This window comes from Mastigoproctus giganteus, chromosome 6 (assembly GCF_048544385.1).
Source record: "Mastigoproctus giganteus isolate SK-2022 chromosome 6, ASM4854438v1, whole genome shotgun sequence".
In the NCBI taxonomy this organism is placed as follows: domain Eukaryota; kingdom Metazoa; phylum Arthropoda; class Arachnida; order Uropygi; family Thelyphonidae; genus Mastigoproctus; species Mastigoproctus giganteus.
In genome coordinates this window covers 229860857-229875866 of record NC_143580.1, presented here as the reverse complement: position 1 = coordinate 229875866, position 15010 = coordinate 229860857, and the positions used below count along the sequence as shown (strand labels likewise).

General features: G+C 34.3%; 1 protein-coding gene across 1 annotated transcript in view; it reads left to right on the top strand.

Annotated features, from left to right (window-relative positions):
• RyR (Ryanodine receptor) overlaps positions 1–15010 on the top strand; it is an 841404-nt gene that overhangs the window by 442330 nt on the left and 384064 nt on the right. Inside the window, exons 59-61 of the mRNA XM_090376454.1 lie at positions 1843–1896; positions 2053–2168; positions 10496–10730. Coding sequence (XP_090232580.1) covers positions 1843–1896; positions 2053–2168; positions 10496–10730 — 405 coding nt within the window. The remainder of the gene's footprint in view (positions 1–1842; positions 1897–2052; positions 2169–10495; positions 10731–15010) is intronic.

Below are 15010 nucleotides of genomic sequence, written 5' to 3'. Positions count from 1 at the left end.
ACTGAAGAAAATGAAGAATCGGAAAGCCCCGGGGAAAGATGAAGTTACTGTAGAGTTGTTAAAATTGGGAGGAAGAGACATAACACAAAAACTGGCAAGGCTCTTCACAAAGTGCATTAGAAAAGGTGTGACGCCTAAGCAGTGGAATAATGCAATCATAGTTTTGCTGCATAACAAAGGAGTTAAATCAGAAATTGGAAATCATAGACCAATTAGCTTGTTATCCCACATCTTCAAGTTGTTCACAAGGGTCATTACTAACAGATTAGAAAGAATACTTGATGAGAATCAACCGAAAGAGCAAGCTGGCTTTAGGACAGGATTCTCAACTATGGATCACCTTCACGTAATATCACAGCTAATGGAGAAAGCATATGAATATAAAACACCATTATGCCTGGCATTTGTGGATTATGAAAAGGCATTTGACTCCATACAGCATAAGGCAATGTTTCGGGCACTGGAAAGACAAGGCATAGATACCCCATATATTATGATTTTGAAGAAAATATATGAGAGTGCTACATCCTTTATTAGACTAGACAAAGACAGTAGCAAATTTAAAATCGAGAAAGGAGTTCGACAAGGAGACACAATATCTCCGAAGCTGTTTACTGCTGCCCTTGAGGAAGCTTTCAGAAGATTAGACTGGTCGCAGAAAGAAGTCAATGTGAACGGAGAGTACCTAAACCATTTACGATTTGCAGATGACATTGTGGTCATAAGCCACGATCCCAAAGAATTAGAGGAAAATCTTAATCAGTTATGCACAGTTAGTAAGGATTTTGGACTAAAGATGAATATGGCTAAAACAAAAGTAATGATGAACAAGTATGCCACGGAAAGGGAAATAATGATTGAAGGAGCAGTAATTGAAAAGGTGGAGTCATATACTTATCTGGGACAAGTTATTAGCTGTAATAATGATAAATGGCTGGAAGTCAAGAGAAGAATAAATTTTGGATGGATAGCATTCAGGAAATATAGTCACATACTGAGGAGCAATATCCCAATTTATCTGAAACATAAAATAATAAACCAATGTATACTCCCACCATGACTTATGGAAGTGAAACTTGGGCACTCACCAAAAGAATGGAAGAGAAGCTGAGAACTACACAGCGAAAAATGGAACAAATTATATTGGGAATCAGACTGTTAGATAAGAAGAGAAACACATGGATTAGGCAGCAAACTCAAGTAAAGGACATTCTTATCAAAACTAAAGAACTAAAATGGTCTTGGGCAGGACACATAGCTCGAAGACATGATGACAGATGGACTAAGAAAATAACAGAATGGTACCCAAGAGGAGCTAGAAGAAAACCTGGAAGACAAAGGCGGAGATGGATAGATGAAATTCATGAGTTTTTGGGTAGTAAATGGATGGCCAGTGCTCAAAACAGAAGGAACTGGAAAGTTGCTGGAGAGGCCTTCATCCTGCAGTGGATTGAAAATGGCTGATGATGATGATGATGATGATGAACTATTTCTGTTGACTAACAAGTGGATATTTTTTATATTTGGTTTAATTTTTTAAAAAAATCAGATTTTTTTCCAATATGGCTGTGTTATAAAGACACCAAAGAGGCATCTTTATAATGTAGATTGAACTATTTGAAATAAATAATTACTGAATTTGTATTTTGGTTTGTATGAGGATTTAATGCTAATAATGTTAAAATAGTTCAAATTCATATATAAAATCTATAAATGTAGTGTTTTCTTTTCTTAAGCTCTATATTATTGTATTTATAATAATATCTTTTCATTATTATTGCATAAGCAATTCCTTCTCTATAAAGGCATTAACTTTGCTTACCATTTCCTTCTTTTTTTAAGCTATCTACCATTCTGGTGGAGTCAGGGACCTGATAACGTTAATCTCCAAACAGGGTAATGTATCAGTGATATTAAAGTGACATAATATTTATTCTTCGTAAAGGCTGTAATTAAAAAAAAAAAAAAAAATTATTGTATGTAAATTGTTTCTTTCTTTTTTTCTTTTTTTTTTTTTTTTTTGGTAATTTATTTTAATTTCATTTCCTCTAGGAATCATGTTACAATGGTAACTAGTGAACATTTGAACACCATGCTGAAAAATGTATTGAATTTGATTAATAGAACTGTTGGAGAAGATGGTGCTCCGTGGATGGTTACAATAGCAGGTTAGTGTTTTCTAAGCATCCTTTCTGGTGTTCATTATCAGAAGTTGTTTAGTATTTTCTTACATTCTTAAAACAAATTTATATATCATTTCAAGGGCGCCTCCGTAGCCAGGTGGGAAGGAGCAGCAGTGCGTAGCACACGCTTCTTGATTAGACCGGGGTTCGAGCCCGTCACCACCAAATACGAAGGATGCGGAAAGGTCAGGGAATGACCACCGCACCGGAGCAATATGGCCTTAGTTGCTAATGCTCCTAAAAACCAAATAACAACAACAACAACAAATCATTTCAAGAGTTAAGTGAAAAGTAAGATGCTTGTAAGTCAGTTTTATCTTTAACTGAAAATGTAATAGAATTTTCAGAATGTAAGAGATGTGAACATATAGATTGGAAACAGTTGTAGCCAATTGCTTTGACAAGAGAGAGGGAGTGAGTGAGCAGAATGTTCAGCTACCATTTGAACACGATGAAGAAAGATTTCTACACTTACCCTCTTCAGGCCCAGATTTAATAATAACTTGTTTACAACTATTGTGAGTTTGATGTAGTCAAAAAATGAAGTTTGAGATATGATAAATCTGAAAAGCTAAACACAAATAAAAGTACAACTGTCTCACCCATAATTATAAGCTGAACAAGCATTAGGATTTTAAATTTTAAATTGGTAATACAACTATGGAAAAAAAGAATAGAAATCTTGTGGATATCCTATTTGTGGTAAAGTAAAAAGACATAAGACTGGAAAATGGTCATGGGACAAAGACTCCATTAGAGAAGATTCCTTCACCAAGTTATGATCCAAGGTACTAATGGTTGATGGCAGCTAATACCATCATTAGCTCTGCTGTTTGTTATTTGGTTTTTAGGAGCATTAGCAACTAAGGTCATATTGCTCTGGGGATATGCGGTGGTCATTCCCTGACCTTTCCGCATCCTCCGTATTTGGTGGTGACCATTAGCTCTGCACTTTGATGGGTTATTGGTGAGGAAAAGATTAAGAATATTATGGGTAGGATTGCCTGGTATTGTGTAAAGTCATTAATAACATATACCTCATTATCTGTGCCAGCTGGCTTAGGTCCTTATAACTAGAAAATTGAAATTTGAAGAAAATTAGGTCCTTATAACTAGAAATCACTTGTTTATAAATATGAAAATCAACTAAGAAAATTTCTTTGCTGTTAAGAAAGTTATACTGAAGAAAGTATAGTTTTAAAGAAAGAAAGTTAAAAAAGTTGAACAGTTTTTCAAGTTGGGTGAGCAATTGAGATAGTAAATAAATTTGAAAAAGTGTGATAAGCTTTGAACTAAAGCAAATCAAAAAGAAGAGATTTGATATTAGTAAGTCAGTGGCAAGAAATAGAGCAGATATATGAAAAGTACCATCTTTAAGATGCAGTGCAGGAAGCAGGTAGCAGTGTCATAAAATGGGTACTGTCTAAGTAAATTCCAGTGGTCAAAGGTAAAGAAGATAAGGCTTCAATTTTAAGGATGAGACTATGGCAGGTTGAGGGACTTCTTAAGCCCTACTAAATGGGGTGGCAATTACAGGTTACTGGATATAAATACTGCTTTGTATTAACATTTACAAGTATTAATATTATCCTGGAAGCCACAAACATATTTAGATAACAAGAGAGTTTGCAAATGGTTGGTCCTTGAGGTTGTCACAGTCATTCTCTCAGATATGCCAGACAAGCTGTACTTGCTACCTGGGAGTCTAAAACATGATGGAACTGATATTTGGGTGACACTCAAGTCAAGTGGACCCAAATTCGGCAAAGTCCAGACAGTCTGTGACAGCCAAATCCTCTGCTTGCACCTTCGCAATGGTGGGACTGTTAGTAATTCTGGGTATAACCCCCATGCACAAGCACACTGTGGATGACCCAGGTGTGAACCAACATAAGCAGGGGTCAAGGTGTGGCAGAATGCCACCCTTCTATGTTACCAGGCAATACTAAGTGGTAGATGACTCTCATCAACCGGTGCAATACCACCATTTTGCTTATTGGAGACTTGTAGTGGAGGAACCCATGTTTAGTCTCCAGATCTAAGTTCCGGTCAACCCTTCCCCATCTCTTCCATCATGCAGTATGACTGATGACTTTTGAGGTTATGATGGACATCATGGCGAGATCCAATCTTTCTTACATTTCGAGAGTACAGCTCTGAAACATTGTTCGCAGGCCAGCCACTAGTTACTACACCAGACCGAGCCTACTGGTAACTCTTTAGGAGGCTTCTTGATAAACTATTGTATAATTTGTGTGGACTGTTCTTCTGAATTGGATTCTATAATTCCTTCTCTCTCTCTCTTTCAAAACAGTCTGAACATGTGCCGCCACCAGCCAACATCCATTTACTGTCCAACTTCAAACTCACAGAACCAACTTTTCATCTTCCTCATTTATTCATTCTACTGCTGTTTCCTGGAACAGCCTTCTTTCAAACATATTTCCTGAAAATTACAGTCTACAGAAGTTGAAGTCTAATGTCAACAAATATCTTCTCTCATCATCTCAACCTCCAACCCAAGCACATTACTAAGTACTATAGGTTCTAATACCTCTCGTGTTAGGGGGTTTCATAAAAAAAAAAAAAAGAATCTTATACAGCTAAAGAAAGAAGTATGGAGCTATTTAATATTATGATTTCAATTCATATGTTTTTGTTCCCGAATTTATTATAGGGAATGAAAAACATGATTACAGCCAACCCCCGTATAACACGGTACTTCTACAACATGGTTTCGCTCTCACACGGTTTGAGATTAGCTGGAAATCTCGCATAACACAGTATTTTTGAGCTTTTGTGTTGGAAAAATCCTGCTGTTATGTTTGATGTTTGATGTAATTTTCAATGTTTCCATTCCTTTTTTTTAATCCCTGACTCGCTAGTCATTATTGCCTTCATGGTATTTTTCTAAGGCACATTTCTGGAGGTCACTACCATAAAACAATTTGCAGTTTCTGGTTTATCGGTCTTTTCTGTTAGTGTAATTAATTATAAACAGGTAGTAAACTCGATCTCTTTGCATTTGCTGTAGTACCAATAGCTGGAATTCTGTGGATATCCATGTTATTATGGTGAAATGTGTTTCCTCTTCCATGAAATATTTAATCATTTAAAAACATAAATACATTTTCAGAAACTCATTACTCTGTATCATGTTTGTTGCAACTTGCGTATGCCCTGTTCTTTGTTATTAATTGCTTATCGGCTTATCAGGATTAGGTGCTGTGCTATTGAACTTGTGCTTGTTTGAGACCATAAAAGATAATTGACTTCGAAGAGTGCAGTTCATGACTTTTAAAGACAGCAGAAGGTACACGAAATCTAGATGCTGCAGAAGAGATTGTGATTAGCAGCGATGAAGGGAAAAAAAATTAAATGAACGTACATTATCTGATATATAAGTAAATTTTACAACCAAAAAAAAAAAAAAAAAAGTCAGTGAACAGAAATATCAATTAGCATGTACATATTACAGTACATATTAAATTAAGCTATGTACGTAAGCGTAAATTTATTTTTATTTTGCTAACTGGAAAATATTCTTCCGATTTTCACGTATCATTTGAAGCGTGGGGCCACTATATTTTGTTGGGAGATCCTTGGATTAGGTTCTGTGCTATTGAACTTGTGCTTGTTTCAGACCATAATTGTGACTTCAAAGAGTGCAGTTTGTGACTTTTAAAGAGAGCAGAAGGTACACGAAATCTAGATGCTGCAGAAGAGATTGTGCTTAGCAGCGATGAAGGGAAAGAAAATTAAATGAACGTACATTATCTGATATATAAGTATCACAGTTTGTAAGGTAAGACGTTTGTTTAGTTATTACTATTTGTTATTACTACTATTACAGTTATTGCTTTTATTATAAAAATAAAGTTAAAATATTAAGTTATTACTTATATAAAAATAAAGTTAAAATATTAAGTTATTACTTATATAAAAATAAAGTTAAAATATTAAGTTATTACTTATATAAAAATAAAGTTAAAATATTAAGTTATTACTTATATAAAAATTAAGTTTCCAATAGTTATAAAAAAAATTATGTATTTTTGTTAGCTTTTGGAATTTAACACCCCTTTTTGTACTGGTTCTTAGTCCCGTTTTACATGGTTTCGCATTACACGAGATTTCGTTGGAACCAAACTACTGTATTATATGAGGGCTACCTGTATATCATTATTAAAATAAACTTAGGAAATATTTGAACCACAAAATAAATACAGAAAATCAATTAATGCTGTTATTAGGGTTATAATTTAAGGTAAGGTAAGGGGCTATTATGCTCCAATGAACCTAACCACCCCTCTATCACAACAAAAATAAATAAATAAAAAATATAACATTAAGAATAGAAAATATTATGAGTATATTATAAATATATAATACGAAAATATTATTATACACACACAGCGGCCAAAAAAATATGAATTTATTCAGTATCAAATTAGGCAGCCTTTGTTTTGAATAACAGCAAATGTTCAGCACAGCATGGATTTTAGCATTAGCATTAGTAGTTGATGCAAGAAAGAAAGCTTATGCAGCATCAGCCAAAAAAAAAAAAAAAAAAAATCTTCCACTTCACCCCTCCGTTCGTTCGAAATACCTGTCCAGCTAAGCCTTAAATTTATTTAGGCTATCAACTTCCACAACAAGGGAGGGAAGTCTGTTCCACCAACCAACTACCCACTGGCTAAAGGCAAATTTCCGCACATCTATCCTACATCTGTCTTTCCTTAAAAGGTGTTTTAGTGATTTTGGCCTAATTATAACCATTCTTCCAGTAAAATATCATGTAGCTGTGACAGAGTTGAAGAAAGAGGATTTTGTTGCCAAATAGCTCTGTCCAGCATATCCCACACATTCTCAGTAGGATCGAGATCAGGTGAATGTGGGGGTCAGGGAAAATGGCGGAAATCCATATCGTGTTTTCTGAACCATTCTTGCATGATTCAGGCACAGTGTACTGTTGCATTGTCATCCGTAAAGTGGCCATCACCTTTGGGATAAAAGTGTAACATTGCCGGGTGTAATAGATCTGATACCAAATTTAGGTACTCCCTGGATGACATTTGACCTTCCACTGGTATCAGTCGACCCAGTTCATGCCAGCAAAACCATACTGTGATGCCACCTCCAGATGCTTGGATTATCTTAACAAGGCAGGCAGCATCCATTGCTTCAGAGATTCTTGCCACACTCTCTGCTTACAATCAGTGCAAAACAAGGTGTATCATGATTCATCTGACAACATGACTTTCTTCCAATGTTGCACTGTCAAATCACGACGTTCTCAGGACCACTCCAAGCTGATTTTTCTGTTTTTCACAAGTGGCTTTTGAATAGGCAGGCAACTGCCATTACCCAATTTCTTCAATTCCCTGTGCATAGTATGGGTTGAAATAGGGCAGTTCAAAGCTTGGTTGAATTCAGATATTATTTGCTGCACACTGGATGTCCTATTTTTCTGTATGGTCCTCCTTAGAGTACGACAGCTTCACTCTTGAAGTATTGTTTTTCTGTCACATTTATGCCTTTGAGGGTGGAAGAACTGCTTGCTTTCCAGTAATTAAAAACCTTTGAGATAGATGCTTTTGAGAAACCAGTTATGTCTTTCATTTCTTGAATTGTAGCTCCTGCTGAACATGATCACACATTTTCCCCATTCTAGCAAATAATCTTTGCAGTCTTTATACTCAATGATGCTACACATCATCACCCCATGTCACAGTTTTATTTCCATCTATATGTGTATTTGCATTTCTTCTGTCTGTGTCTTAATAAAAGTTTTTTTTTTTTGGCCAGTGTGTGTATATTGACTTCTTAATTTTGAGTGAATATTTGCATGTTTTTTATTCATCACTTGTAGGAGTTTACATCTAAATTTGCATTTTGTGGTGGCCATAGTAAATGGTGCCCCTTGAAAAGATAGTGCTTGTAAACTCCTATTTCTTTTTATGCCAATTTTTATTAGTGCTCATTTTTTTTGGATATGGGTATATGTCTCTTTGGGCAAGGAACCATGTGTTTACTCCTCCAAGAATGAGCATTGCTTTGATCCTTCTCTTTTCTATTCTTAATCTTTTTTTTTTTTTTTTTTTTTTTTTTTTTATTTATTTATTTATTTTTGTTTAAATTTTATTGTGCAACAATAACATTTGTTGAATGTTATTGTGGTACATTCTTACATACATATACAAATGGGGGAAAGACAATAAATCATATAGGTCCCCCTTCAGGTTCAAAATGGTGAAATCACACACAATCCATCCATAGTTGAATGGGTATTTTGCATTAGTTTTAAAGATTTAATTAAAGTTTTCCAGTTTTGAAGTAAAGGCACATTTGAACTTGTGGAGGGGAGTACAGAAAAAGAAAACTCAGATCAGATTGCTGTATGATTGATGATAAAATGATTTCTGGGAAGTTCCTAACAGGAAAAACTAATGAGGTTCTTAGGATGTGGTGCATATTTACATTGTTGCAGTCCATTGCCACTGTTAGCATCCATGACACAGCCATGGGCCAAACCAGTCATATATGTGTATTGTGGTTTTTATGTGTGTTGTGTCAGGATCTGTTGGCACCTTGTCAACTGGTCAGTTTGCTAGCAGGAAGCAATGATCACTTGAAAAGCTGCTTCCTAGTACCTACCCCCTACTGTGGGGAGGGAGGCCAGCTATAGTACTCTTACCGGGCTGCCACAGTTCCAGGTGATGCTTGAGGCTATCCTCTGAAAACCTGAAATAAGAATTCAGTATGGAGTGGAAGAAAGTAGAAGTTGGTGGGGAAAAAAAGTAGATAGCAGATGGGAAGGGAGTGAGAGGCTTCCTCAAGGAAAGAGGAAGAGCGAAGAAACATGCTAGTTACAGGGTCGGCTTTCTTATCCTATAACATTAAAAGTGATAGGATAAGAAAGATTTGGTGTAATGACATGAGCAGACATGAAGTTTTCCTTGTGATGTAAACAGGCAGGCAGGGAGGCTGAAGGTGTTCTTTCAGTAATCTTTAGGACCTTTGTTAGCAAGGAGAAGGATGTTATTATTATTCTTCTTCTTTAGAAAATGATGATATGACCATATTCGGAATATTTTGTCCAGATTTGAAAGACTCTCTAATAGAGCTTAACAAAAGATCCAAATTGTCTGAAGAAGAGCACCTAAATTAGTTAATTGTGCTACAGATTGTTACTATGAGTAACATCTTAGCAGATATGGGCTGCCGAGCATGGAACTAGACACCTTAGGATGACCTGATCAAGTTGTTTAGGGCCCTTAAAAGAATAAGAAAAATGAATGAGGGGCTGCATATTTGTGTTGTCAGGTGAATCTAGAACAAGGGAAGCATGCATATAAAATTTTTGGGAGAGCGGAAGATTAGTTCTCATGAAGTTCACCATTACACAGTATATGTGTGCTTTTGATTATTGGATTAAGGTAGTTGTGATAGTGAATTTGACAAAGTTCAAGGCAGAATTGGATAGTTACTTTTTAGCAATGGGCAAATTATGTTCAGTCAAGGATTTTTTTTTTTGATGAAGAATAAGTTCACTTCTTTTTATTTTGGTGATTGAAACAAATCAGTAGTTGGCATTACATCAGAAAAGCCTATCAACTACCCGCTAGCCTTTGGCCAGCAGGTAGTTGATTGGTGGAACAAGCTTCCATCTTTTGTTGTGGAAGCTAATAGCCTAAATAAATTTAAGACTGAGCTAGACAGGCATTTGGAATGAATGGAGGGGTGAAATGGGAGCAGTTTTTTTTTGGCTGATGCTTTATAAGCTCGCTTTCTTGCATTGTATGCCTCTACTAATGCTAAAGCAAGTGAGTTGCAGATGGAAATTGGCATCAAGATTAGAGCTGAGATCAAACATTTTTGTGAATGAATTAGAAAGTTTTGGTAGGTTTCTTTTAGCAGATAAGTGTAAGTGAGCTGGAGAATATCAACTTTTTGTATTACTGTTTTTTGAAAATGTTCTTTAGTTTGTTCTATATTTGTTATTTAATGTCACTTTAACATACAATAATTTAGGAAATCCATTGGAGCGTATATTAGTATTTTGCTACATAGCATTTAGGAACATATATTTTTGTTCTTAGTTTCTGTTCTTTGTTCTTATTTAGATAATTAAAATATCTGAATATAGACATATTCAAATATTTAATTCAGATTAAAATATCTGAATATGTCTCAGAGAAATATTCTATACATTGATAGTGAATTGTAGCTTGCATATGCCATTTTCAGAAATAAAAATGCATTAAATTCCTGTGGTACATTATTTAAACATAATCTGGTTCTACTTGTAGCCCACGCTGGCCAAATTGTTATTAATTCCTCTGAAGAATTATTGGAAGATCCTGTACTACCTCTTGCAGAAAAGATTTATAATAGGGCAGAGGCTGCCTTTCACAAAGAGGAATTGATGCGAGGTTATTTAAAATCATCTACTGAAGACACTTCACAAGTAGAAGGTCAACTTCAAGACGTGAGTAACATTTCCAGACAGGATATAATACTATTTAAATTTTGCTATGAAATATAGTATGTCCACCTCCTCCTCCTCTTCTTATTCTAATTATGTGGCATTTTATGAAATTGAACTGTGTAGGAGTTTATGAACCTGACAATTCTTAAAATGCTTAAGCTTTTTATGAACTATCAATCAATGAGGCTTTTCCAGAGTTTTCTAGGGCATACTCATTCTTGATTGGATTGCTATCCCAGGGGGGCTTGTCTTGTTTTACATTTTTAATGTTCTACATTTCTTGTTTTTCGTTTTTTTTTTATTATTATGTTTCTGTTACATAATGTAAAGCACTCACTCTGTGTTAAAAAAATATTAATGTGGTGAGAATTAATCAAAAGTGTTTGTTCACATTACAAAATCCATATACATTTCTGTTTGCATTTCTGCCAACTGTTCTCATTGGAACTAATACATTACTGAAGAAACAAGAAAAAAATAGAACAAGGAATGATGAGAACAATAGGTTTTACTGCTATAGGGGACCCCCAGTATCTGAGTATTCATTATTCGAGTCCCCACAGTTATGAGGTTGCAAATAACACATAAAAAAAGTATGAAAACATAAAAAATATAATCGTACAGGCACTCCTCGACTTATGTACTTAATAGTTTTTTTTTTATGTACGTAAGTATGTTTTGTACATAAGTCCAACTTCGGTCTTCTAGATACGAAATACATGTACAGTACAGTACAGTACAATGCACTGAGATTATAACCCCCAACAAACTTCATCGCGTACAGCATTTTACGATTTGTAACCGAGTTAAATGAAGTTGAAAAAACATATAATGAATAATAATGTAGAGTACAGTATTTATTCAAAACTAATTAATCTAAATACGATACATAATTTAATTTAATCTACAATCAAATCACTTTACGATAGACTCTCCATAATAAAATACCGTTCGCTATACGATATGTAGTAAGCGCCAGTCATCGTGATCACATTTTTGAACTGAATTTTAATTGTATTAAAAGGCTATCCTAATAAGCAAAAATAAGAGAAATATTATCCACTGGCTATAAAAGTAAAGATATAGAGCACAAATTTACACTTTATTTCCTCCAATTAAGCTGGTCATCATGATCACGTGTGCGAACTGAATTTTAATTGTATTAAACAGCTATTCTAATAAGTGAAAATAGGAGGAATATTATTCACAGGCTATAAAAATAAAATATACACTTTATTTCCTCCACTTAACAAATTAAATGATGCATTAAAATCGGAAGAATATTTCCCACAGGTTAGCAAAATAAAAATAAATTTTTATTTTTATTATATTATATTTTATAAAAAATAAATATGTACATAGCTTAATTAATATGTACTGTAATATGTACATACTAACTAGGTGATGTTTCTGTTCACTGACATTTGGGGGGGGGGGGGGTTTAAAATTTAAAACATTAAAAAAGATAAGCAATCAATAACAAAGAACATGGCACACACAAATTGCAACTAACACGATAAAGTTATTACTCCATATCTCACATTTTTTCAAGTGAGATATGGAGTAACAACTTTACAAAGCTCAAAAAATGGGAATGAAGAGAAGATTTTGACAATTTATTTATGTTTTTTATATGATTGAAGATTTCAGTGGAGGGGGAACTCATTTCACCATAATAACGTAAAATTCCACAGAATTCCAGCTATCGGTATCATTGCAAATGCAATAAGATCGAGTTTACTACCCTTTTATAATTGATTGCACTAACAGAAAAGCCCAATAAACCAGAAACTGTTAATTGTTTTTATTGTTTTATGGTAGTGATCTCCAGAAATCTGCTTTAGAAAAATATCACGAAGGCATTCAAAATTGATTCTTATAACCAAACATAGTAATAGCTTTGTGCTTTGTACGTAGCTGCAAGTTGTACGTAAGTCATTTATATATAAGTAAGTAGAGGAGCGCCTGTACTTTGTTTCTATGTACTTTGTTTTGATTCGCGTTAAAGCATGCTCACTACACACTTGACTTTCTGTCCTGCTCTTCCTGTGAGTGTCCTGTTGACTTGACTCTCTCTATTTACAGTCAGTTTCTCATTTACTGTTGCTTGTAGTAGACGTATCTGATATTTTCGATAATTTTAACGTTAAGTGAATTCTTAGTTTTCTTATTTTTATTAACCATGCATTCAAAGTGAAGTGCTGATGATAAAACATCACAAAAAAAAAAAAAAAAAGACAATGCAAAAGTTATGGTTTAGATGTTAATTTAGAAGTTATACATCATAAAAGAAGTGGAGAATGAGTATTCGATATTGTGCACTCCCTTGAGATCCCAGAAACAACAATTCACACCATCCTAAATAACGAAGGAGATATCGAAAGCAGAGCAAAGAATATGATTTGGCATTCTGAGGTTAAATAGTGTAACTTTTCAATAAATTTTACCTAACCTTACATTGTTCAACATATCATAATAAAAAATGTTTAATAAAATAATTGTCTCATTTTTCAGTTCTTTCAATCCATTTTTACTATGTACAAGTACATAATACCCATTACTAAAATTTGGTTCCCATTTTAAGTAAAAATTTCTGGAACCAATTTTCCTTGGATAACATGGATCCCTATATTTCAATTACTGTATTATTTTAATGCTGCATTATGTCTGTATTTCTTTAGTGGTGTCATAAGCATTGGTAATGAAAATTTAGGTTTCCTAACCTGTGACTCAGGTAACACATGCTCTTTAGAGGCAACACTTGCTCTCTAGAAAATGTGTACATGCAAAATTAAATTTACATGATAAAGACCATTTCAAGATAAAGACCATTATTAAATGGTCTTTATCTTGAACATTAGCTCCGAGTAAGAAAAATAGCAGTTCTGTATTTGGATAACTAACAAATAAAAGTCACAAAAGAATACATTATACAGATGTCAAAACTCTCATATTCTTTATACACCTAGAAGTTCAAACCATGGAATAAGTTATATCTAGTTATACGTACATTTCTTTATCAGCTCAAGAGATTAAATACCTAACAGTTTGCAGTTAGAATTCCTATTAAGTTTGCCAGAGTTTCAAATAGACCTTCATATTTGATCTCTTTTTCATTACATCTTTCCATCCTTTGTTAACAGCAATTCATTCTTATCCAGCAATGCACAGAAACATTAATTCAGTTGGTTATATAAGTTTATCTGCGAGCCATCTATTATATAATTGACCATTTTCTATTGTATTTGTGTGTTATGTATGAACTTCATTATCATGATTATTTAGCCTGCAAGTGGTTAATTGCTGGAACAAACTTCTAGAGGGAATGGATATGTGATTGTTTTTTTTTTTTTTTTTGGTTGATGCTACATAAGCTAATACTCTTGCTTCCTTGCATTACATGCCTCCGTTACTACTACTACTACTATTATTATAATGTAAATTCTTTGCTGAGAAATCACCTTGACATTTGAAACTGCTTCTATCTGGGCAACATTAGAATTCTTCTGTGGAATGATACCTCAGAAAATTGAAAGGATAACATATAAAACTGGCCATAGTTATACTGACAAACACATGTGCAAAGATATAAATTATACAGCCTAACGTATTTAATGGTACATCAAATAAGGTACATTCCTTGGTAAGAGTACCCTTTTGTTCCCCCTCACCAGTCTCTGTCCATCTCTGCACCCATTCCAGCAGATTCACACCCTTCCTAAAATGAGGCCTCCAGACCTTTATGCAGTATTCAAGATGTGGCCTAACCATTGCCTTATATAATGGGATAATCACTTCTTTGTCCCGCTAGCAAAGTTCCTGTATATCATAGACAAAACTGTGAGCTGCCCTGGTAGCCTTTCTTTCACTTCTCAGAAAACTGCATACCTGACTGCATAATTACCCCCAGATCTTTTTCATTTTCTACTATACTGAGTGTAGTACCACATAGTTTGTATGTTAATCTGGGATTACTGCTATCCATATGAAGCACCTTGTATTTGTCAATATTAAACTTCAATAGCCACTTCTTGGCCCATCTGCCTTAATTGTCTAGATCTTGTTGCGGTTAATGTCATTTTACCACCCTTCCAACCTTTGAAAACTTAGGCATTAAGCTTGATATACCTTCATCAATATCATTAATAAATTTTGAAAACAACAATGGGCCCAGCACCAAATCCTGGGGAACTCTACTAATAACATTAGTCCATAAAGAGCAGTGTCCATTGATAATCATTCTCTATCTTCTCCCACTCAACCATCCTTTTATCCAAAACAGTAAGTCCTGAAGTCCAAGTGTATGATATTGTGAAAGTATATCATTTATTTATTA